The sequence below is a fragment of the Pteropus vampyrus genome, unplaced genomic scaffold, assembly GCF_000151845.1.
Source record: "Pteropus vampyrus isolate Shadow unplaced genomic scaffold, Pvam_2.0 Scaffold1, whole genome shotgun sequence".
Classification (NCBI taxonomy): Eukaryota; Metazoa; Chordata; class Mammalia; order Chiroptera; family Pteropodidae; genus Pteropus; species Pteropus vampyrus.
Window position 1 is genome coordinate 26,093,090 of NW_011888782.1, and position 9,680 is coordinate 26,102,769.

Consider the following 9,680-nt stretch of genomic DNA (forward strand, 5'->3'; position numbering starts at 1 on the left):
TCATGCTTTTTGTCATATTTTTTCTACTGAAATCACTGTTGTAAGAGTCAGAAGGATCCTGTCTTTGCCATACTCAAATGCCAGTTTTCTGTTTTGATCTTCATTAACCTTTCAGCAGCTTTTGACGTAAATGGTCACTCCTCTTTTCTGAAAACTCTTTTTTTACTTGGTCTCTAAAATAACAGTCTCTTATGTTTTGCATTTTACTTTATTAGCTCCTCTGTGTGGTAAACTCCTTTTTATACCTATGATTTTTTTTTTAAATTTAAACTTCTTACCTAGGTGATAGATACCATTGACTCCCTTGCTTTAAATCCCCAAAGTGCAGCTGACCCCCAGATGAATACTTTTAGCCCCATGTTCTACATTGAGCCTCAGTATTTTCATTGGATATCTGATAAGGATTTTAAACTTAGTAGGTAGAAAATAGAACTCCTGATCCACTCTCTTCTTCAAATTTATTCTGTCAGTTTTAGAATGATCTTTTAAAAAGGCGAATCAAATTATATCATTTTCCTGGTCAAACCTCATTGGCTTTCCTTTACATTTGGTGTGAAATTCAGTTAACTTATAATGAGTTTATATGACATACCCCACCCACTGCCTACCTCTCTGAACTTATCTCCCTCTCTCTCTGTTCACTTATCATTCTGCATTATCCTAAGAGCTATCTCTTGAATATGCCAAGCCCACCCCTGGGCATTTACATTTAGAGTTTCCTATAACTACCGGTGCTCTTCCCCTATATCTTCATGTGGTTCTCATATTTGTGTCATTCAGGTTTGTGTTCAGATTTTACCTCCTTTGTATTAGTCCTTAGTGAACTAATAAAGATCGACTCAGCAAAAATGTGTAGGCTTGGAATAGTTGTATATTTAAATACATCTCAGGCATGAACTTTGTCTATATTGGATTGCTTAATAACTTATAAATATTGCTCTATAAAGTTTATGTTTTGAATCTTTTAGGAAATTTTAAAATGAAAAAACTTAAACCTTTTTAAAAGAAAATAATATGAACAGAAGAGTAAGGGTAGATGAATATTTAGGTCCATATACTTGGCATCACTTATGTATTCTTTTTATACAACTTCTATTATCTGGGAATTTAATAGTTCTCTGTTACTTTGGTTAATGAGTCTGGAAAAATAGCTTATTTAACATAGTTGTTGACTATGTTTAAAAAAAACAGTCAATCATAGTATCTGTATATCATCAGAGGAATGAGTCTTAGCTTACTAGCGGTTCTCTCTCAAGACCAGCTACCTAGATGAGAATTCATAAACTATAGATATACTTCCAGAAATAGCTTTAATTTGAAATGGAAATGGAAACAGTTTTGAAATTGTTAAAGTTTTCTGGGTACTTCTCTACAACAGTCAAAACTTAGAGTCTGACTTCAGTTATCTTTGTTACAGCAATTATACTACACTAAGTTTGTTTATTGCTTCAGGTATAAACATTTTATAACAATTAATAGAATGAATGGTTGATATTTTATAAAGAATTTTAAATATCACTGTATATATAAGCCCAGCTTTGATGGTCAGTTTAAAGGGACAGAAGGAGACTCCTCTTGAGTTTCCTGTTTCCCTGAGAGGACATGTTAGAAAAATCATATAGCGTATTGGAAGTTTCTAGAAGAGGAACGTTTGCTTATTTCTGGTACCATCTTCTAAGAACTGGAGCCCACTCTGCTCTACTATAGTTCTGCTTATTCGATTCATCATCCTCTATGCATCCCCTACTCTTCTTTTTTTGGCCTTTTTTCCTCTAACCTTAACAGCATAACCTTCCCGATTCCCAAGTATATATGTTTTGTAGCTCTTCTAAATCATTATTTTAACTGAAATTTTATATTTTCTGCCCACCAGCTGATATTTTAGTGTTCTTTCTCTGTGTTGTGTAATTTGGCCTTTATTGACTGATTTCTGATAACCCAGGTGTATTGATGGAATTTATCTTCTTTGTTAATATATACTTTTTAAATGTGTTACTGCAAAATTTACAGTGTTAGGAGGTTATTATATTATTTAATTTTTTCTTTTCATGAAGAATATACATAACTTTGAAACTCCCCAAGGGGGAAATTATTTGTGTGGTCTATAAATTTATCAGACTATAAAGTTTCTAGTATATCATGTTTTAACTCTCTAAAACTTAGCAACCGAGCCCTTCTAATGGGGTGAATGCTCGGATTTTTCACTGTATCTTAGAACACAATAGGGCTTGTAAGAGTTTTCTTAGCACCCAAATTTATTTGTTTGGTGAAAAGTTTGATTTTTATTACAGTTGTAAAAATTATAGTACTAATAGTTCATTTTAGATATCTCTTATAGACCAGTGCTTCTCAAACTGTTTGTGGTAAAGTACCATTTTTAAAATTTTCCAATTCATCAAGGACTGATATTTTTATAAAATAACAATACAAATGAACTACTAAAAAAGTGAAATTTTAAGAAATACAAAGGATAGGCCCCGCCTTTTATTATTATAAGATTTATTGATGTAAAATTGTTCTGTCAAGTTGCTATAAAAAATTCTAAAAACTTATTTTCAATTTTATTTGCAGAGCAGTAGTAAATAGTTCATGGACTAGTAATGAATAGTTTACAGGTCAGCACTGGTCTGTTGACCATACTTTTTAGTAACATATCTATAGTTGGCTGTTTGTAGTGTTTTATGTTATTTTAGAAGCATTAGTCAATATGATGAGTAGCAGTTATCCTTAAAAAATATTTTTGTGTTTCCTTTTCAGAACCGAGAGCTCCAAATCATGAGAAAGCTAGATCACTGTAACATAGTCCGATTGCGTTATTTCTTCTACTCAAGTGGTGAGAAGGTAAGTCATGCAGAAAGCATATACTGAATATTGTTATAGACTTCTTATTCTAATAGAAATATTCCTTCCTCCCCCAAGTGAATCAGTTTTGCTAATTGAATGGAAGAGAATTTCACAGGCCCTAGTGATTCTGAGCTCATTGATTATCATTAGTTATATCAGGAAAATGTTAATGAAATGATAAAGGGAATGAATTTTTAATCATTTTCTTCTTTTCTTTTTTTAAATCTGTCAGTTCTTTTTTTTAAATCTATATATTAAACTTTCCTTATGTGCTTCTGGAGCACCGTGTTAGTTAGTTCACTTGTTTATTGGAGGGAGGAAAATGATGATGTTTTGTTAAGTTGACGTATCGAAGGGGAAAGGGAAGTAGGAGGACTTCGGTAGGACCAGAAAAAGACTTAAACATTGGAGGAAAGTTTAACCTATCCTTAGCTAGGGAAAAGTTAGAGAATGTAGAGTATTTCAGAACTTGTTAAAAGGGATCACTATTTATGATATCATTTAAGTCTGTGAAAGCAAAGGATAATTAAAGAAGACTTTATGCTGTGAATCCCCCCCTTTCCCTTCCCCATCAGTCTTTATCTTCAGAAGATGTAAGAATTAATGTTACTGTGCTCGCTGGACTTGGAAGCATAGAAAATCAGTTTCTTCTGTTTTACTGTGGTCTTTTCTTTCTGTCTGTTCATTGTCCCTTCTTCCAGCATCCAATCTTTTCTTTAAATTTTTCCCTTATTGGTTTGAGGTCGGGGGGCAGGGTCAGTAACAAACCACTTAATCTTTTTGGCTAAATAAATATGACTTCGAATAAGTTAATTTGATATTTCAGACCTCAGATATCATGTACATACTATCATAAGTCCTTAAATCCATAACGTCTCTTGATTTCTAGCCCAGTGTTCTTTTTCCTTCACATACTATTTTTCAGTGTACCAGTGTTTAATTATTTTTCATTAAATTTTATTTAGATTATTTCCTTAGAAATTTTTTTTTCATGACAGAGCCTGTTATATGGGAAGGTACCTAAATATTAAGTCAGGATTGTGATATACATACCTACAGATATAATTGTGTGTGTGTGTGTGTGTGTGTGTGTGTGTGGTGTTCAGTGTGTCATAGGTAATGTTTTGACAACTACATTGGCCCTTTAGTGACATTTGTTTTTCAGGTGCCTCCATTCCTTCTTAAGTTTACATGTTGCTTGTATTAGGGACTTTAAACCCTCATAAATGTTTGAGCTCTTTTGTTTCTAAAGCCAATTAGTTGGTTCATGCTAGGTTTTCTTTTTAACCTAGTAAATTGCCTGTTATATCTTTAATCTTATCTGTTTTGGCATATCTTTACTTTTTCCTGTCCTTTCTCAAATAAAATTATGGAGCATCTGTTATGTTCACAGCATTCTTATAATGGAATTTTGCATCCTCATGACTTTTTGTTATTAGATACTAGACATTATAATACCCTAGGGAGGAAAGTAAAGGTCAGAATTATTTGTTCCATGAATCACTGGATCGCATTCAGATTCATTTGTAAAAGTCTCCTTACAAAGCCCTAAACATTTTTCTCTTAACTACTTAATTTATATTGTTTTCCCTGTATGCCAGGTACTGTTTTAGTGCTTTACAAATATCACCTTATTTAACTCTTATGAAGATAAAAGGCAGAAAGGGGAAAATATCAAACCTTTTGAATGTAAGGCTCTATTTGTGGCAGCACCTAAAGGCTTACATGTCTAGTTTTGCTTTGTGGAAACCTGCATCACAGTCTACCCTCCTCACTTAAACCTGCCTTTGGAGTGACAGTGAACTGACTGTTATCAGTAAATCCCAGAGGATGATTTTCCTCCCTGCTGCTGTTCAGTACTACTTATTTATCTTAAACAGTCTTACAGATAAAGAGCAATTGAGAAGTACTAAAGGGAGATTAACCAGGACAGTGAACCTTTGTCTATTATAAAAAAGGGATATACTTTTTAATATATTAATTATCTCAGAACTTTCTCTTGAGGATTGTAAATTTTACAAAGTGAAAAAAATACACCTTTTAATTTTGGATAGCTCCATTAAAAACAAAAAAAAACAAAAAAAACAAAAAACAAAGAAAAGTTATGATGTATTGCCGAAAATAATGATCCTTCCTTATCCAAGAAAAGGAAGGTTTTCTGAAGATAGCAGAAATACACAGGCTCAGGAAACCATAATATTCCAGCTGCCAAAAAGACAATTTCTTTTTGGCCTATTCATGATCTCCACTTCCTTTTTTCAAAATTGTTCTGGCAGGACCAACCTATCACCATGAGACCAGGTAATAAACTAATACGTCCCATATGGGACGGGTTCTGCTCTAGGGTTCAGAGCTGAGGTTTGTTATTATCAGTTATGACTCTCCAAGAGTAAGTTACAGCATATAAACTCAGAACTGCTGTTTAGAAAGAGATCTAAATGTCTTATGAAATCTTACAAATCCTTAAAGACAATTTCTTTTAATTGTGACAGTCTTATATTAGGTAGGTATTTTACTAACAGAAACATATGTAATGCCTGTGTGCATATATTAGAAGAGTTTTGGGGGAGGAAATAATAAGTTAATAGTTTGAGATGCCTCTGAGACATACAAATAGAGATGCCCAGTGGACAGGTATAGTATGACTTCATAGTTGGGGGCTGCACGCTAAACGAAGGGATGACATTGACAAGGTTGGGTAGATAGGATATATAGCCATGTGGTAGAGCTCTCAGGAGTTTGGGAAGGAGGGATAGAGGGGATGTTGTTTGAGGTCAGGACAGCAAAGAGCCAGCGGTTTGCCAGTATTGCCATCTGGTCTTAGAATATGTTGAAGGATGAGAGCAGTCTTTGTTTGAGAGAGCTGTAAGGAAACCAGTACCTTTGGGTAGGATCCAGGTTTTGTCTAGGGCAGGAAAGTAAAAAAAAAAAAAACCCTCTATGAAGACACCGGGGCTTGTAACTCCATGAGGAGTTTCTTTTTGGAGTTTCACAGAGCTCAAGGGAAGCTCCAGCAGATTAATTTTAAGAACACGAGCCTAAAGGTGGCTTGAGGAGGGAATTAGGGGATCAAGCTAGGGACATTGTAAGGATAAGAAAGAGAAGGATTCAGAGTTTCAGGATTATAGGGATGAAAGACTTGGTTAGGTTCCATGGATGAATTCAAGTGTATATGGGAACATTTTGTAATCCTTTCATCATCATCATCTCTCTCTCTATCATATTTATTCTTCCAAGTCTTTTCTCCCCTTTCTCTTCAGTCTCTCTCTACTGTCTGGGTTCCTGACCCTTTCACTCTGGGCTCTGGGTCTCTATCTTTCTGTCTCTGGGCTTCACTCCGTCTCCTTTGGTCTATGTCACCCCTCAGATTTACTTTCTCTTGTTAACTGGTGTATGGCTAGCTGGCTGGCTGGCTGTGTCTTGCTGGACCTCCCCCCCGCCCCCCAGTTGGCTGTTTCCTGTATGGATCTCTCAACCTCTTTCTCTGGGTTTATATACCCCTCTTTCATTGAGTTTCTACCCATCTTACTCTCTTTCTTTGAATATCTGATCCTTTCTAAATCTTTGTATGGATTCTCACCTGTCCTGAGCTTTTCTCATTCTGTTTCTTGGTATCTCTTCTCTCTTGAGCTTCTACTACTCCCTTCTTCGAAAATTTTAAAGAAGAAAAAATTTCACTCACGATGCTGACTTTTAACTTCAGTCCTACATATCTTATTACATATATACATGTTTTATATAGTCGTAGGAATAATTATTTGTAACCTTACTAAATATTTAAGATTTCATAAAATCTTTCCCTTGTTGCCTCATAATATTTGTAGTTATTGGTTATATACTATTCCATTGAGTTGTACTACATAATGCTCTTAACTATTCTCCCATTGTTATTTTTAATTTTAGAATTATAGCTAAACTGCCCCAGGGCCTCATCATAATTTTTGTCCATTAGTGCTTTTTAGCTCTGGGTGATGTTAAAGTAGGATTGCTATAATATTTGGTAGATATTTCCACAGACCATGGGTTGACTGATAGTCTGTTTTGATGACTTTCCATTTATTGTGCTCTACCCTGCCATTTTAAAGACTTTTCTTTAGGGATTATAAATAATCAGCTTTTAGCCTATACTTGGAGGAAGGAGTAGCCAGTGTAACTAGAAGGAGGAGGAATTAATCAGGACAGACACTAAAGTTGCGACCTAATTAATCTTAGTCATAGTCTTCTAGTTGGAATTATTAATGTTTGCTATAGTAACTGGAGCGTCATGTAGTCAATTAGTATACTCTAGGTTACCCAGTAGCTTTTAGTAACTGATTTAGTACAGAGTAGTAGCACTTTTTCTCCTTGATTAGAGAAAAATGGGATTTTTGAATGTTTTGAAAGACTGGGCCTATAATACTTTCATGAATTCCAAGTATCAAAATGAATAGTTATTCATTTCACTATCAATATTTGGCAGTAGAAACTCCTTTACCCCTAAATGAAATTTTATGAAGAACCATTGTTCTAAAGATAGAACAGATAAAAAGCAAAATTGTTCCAGTTGAAACTGGGGTATGGGGCCAGCTGACACTGCCTTCCCTGAGTTGCTTACCTCTGTAGAACCATAGGCCTCTGAAAGATGTAGTGTGTAAACCACATTGTGCCTTTACAGGTGCCTTAACTTTTATTTAAATCAATTAATAGTTTTAAGAAAAATTTCTATAGGTAACCTTACTAGTAATAATAATTTACCTATGGTTCATCGTAGATCGATTACTTTAATAAAGTGAAAGCCTTCCTTAAATAAAACTCTCCCTCTATTTGTATGTGAGACAGTATATAAAGCAAGAATGGCAAATTGATTTTATTCTTCATACCAACTTTGTTCTTTTGATAGTAACTGTGTAGAGGGCTGTGAGCAGAAGGAGATGATTATACCACTGCTTCTGAAATCAAGGAGAGTGCAGTGATTGATTATGCCTGTGAGCCACTAGTTCTGGGGAAGAAAGGGTAGGGGTGAATCTATTCTGAAAAGTAAAGAGCACTGGCATTGTAGCTAGAAATATTTGGGTTTGCATCCCAGTTCTGCGTTTGATAGCAGTTTGACTGCAAGATTTTTACTTTTGTGCTCCTTTTTCCCCTTCTCATCTGTACAATAAGGATTTTATAAGGAAAAAAGTGTATTAATGCTTATTAAGTTCTTACTGTAGCGCCTGGCATATAATTAACACTTAATAAACATTAACTTACTACATATTTTTATAAATTATTGTTTAATAATAGCAGATACATATTGCACTTGCTATGTGTCAGACATTACTCTAAGCCCTTTACATGTACTTTATAACTAACTCACACCTCACAGCAAACCAGTGAAGAATGGGTATCATTATTATCTCCGTTTATAAAAGAAAGTCGAGGTAATCACAGTTAAATAAATTATCTACAGCTACTAAGTAGCAAAGTTAGGAGTCAAGTCTAGGCAGTCCGTCTCCAGAGCGTGTATAGTTTGCTCTGCTATTTAGCATAGAATATAAATTTCTCTAGAAGCAGCATATTAGACATGTAATATTTTAAAATATCTTAGTAATAATGACTATTGAACAAGGAGAGATTTGTACAGTTCTTTGGAGAACTTTAAGAGGAGAGAATAAATATTTTGCTGTCTGATAATAATATTAGTAGCAGTTATAATAGTAGCCAAAACTCATATAGTGCTTACTATATGGCAAGCACTAATTTAAATACTTTTATTCTTTTTTGGGGAGTGTGAAGAGGATTGTTGTTAATTCTTTAAATGTTAGAACTTACCATTGAAACCATCTGGTCCTGAATTTTTGAGGAAGTTTTTGATTACCGATTCAGTTTTACTTGTTACATAGATTTATTGAGATTTTGTATTGCATCTTAAGTTGTAGAGTACTTGGTGTGTTTCTAGGATTTATCAGTTTGTTCTCGCTTATCTAATTTGTTGGCATGTAGTTGTTTATAGTATTCTTTTATTATCCTTTTTTTTATTTCTATAAGGTCGATAGTAATGTCCTCAGTGTCATTTCTGACTTTGGTTATTTGTGTCTTCTCTTTTTTCTTTGCCAGTCTAGCAAAAGATTTTTCAATTTTATTGATCTTTTCAAAGAATCAGCTTTTGGTTTCCTTAAATCCATTGTTTTTTTTTCTTTTTTTCTTTTTCTCCCTGTTCTCTATTTTATTTATCTCTGGTCTACTCTTTATTATTTCCTTCCTCTGCTAGCTTTAGGTTTAGTTTCCTCTTTTTCTAGTTCTTCGGTGTGTAAGTTAGGATATTGATTTGAGATCTTTCTTAATGTAGGCATTTACAGCAGTAGATTTCCCTTTGAGTGCTGCCTCCATTGCTCTCATAGTTTTGGTATGTTGTATTTTTGTTTTCATTGACCTCTTAAGTATTTTCTAACTTCTTTCGTTCAAGAGTGTGTTTAATTTCCTCTTTGACCTGTTGGTTGTTTAGACTGTTGTTTAATCCTCACACATTGTGATTTGTTTTGTTTTCCTTTTGTTATTGATTTCAAATTCCATTCTGTTGTGGTTGAAATAGTTCATAAAAATTTCAGTCTTTTTAAATTTATTGAGATTTACAGCCTATCATGGATAATATCCCATTTGCTCTCGAAAAGAATGTATAGTCTTCTATTTGGGGTTAGAGTGTTCTATATATATATATATCTGTTAGGTCTAACTGGTTTATAATGTTGTTCAGGTCCCTATTTCTTTATTGCTCTTCTAGCTAGGTGTTCTGTCCATTGTTGAAAGTGGTGTGTTAAAGTCTCTATTGTAGAATTGTTTATTTCTTCCTTCAATTCTATCAATATTTGCTTTCT

General features: G+C 34.0%; 1 protein-coding gene across 4 annotated transcripts in view; it reads left to right on the forward strand.

Moving 5' to 3' along the window:
• The window catches only part of GSK3B (glycogen synthase kinase 3 beta), a 182,991-nt gene that overhangs the window by 84,513 nt on the left and 88,798 nt on the right, over positions 1-9,680 (forward strand). For all 4 annotated transcript variants that reach the window (XM_011373937.2, XM_011374016.2, XM_011374098.2 and 1 more), the window contains one exon: positions 2,758-2,841. In XM_011373937.2, the coding sequence (XP_011372239.1) occupies positions 2,758-2,841 (84 nt within the window). The remainder of the gene's footprint in view (positions 1-2,757; positions 2,842-9,680) is intronic.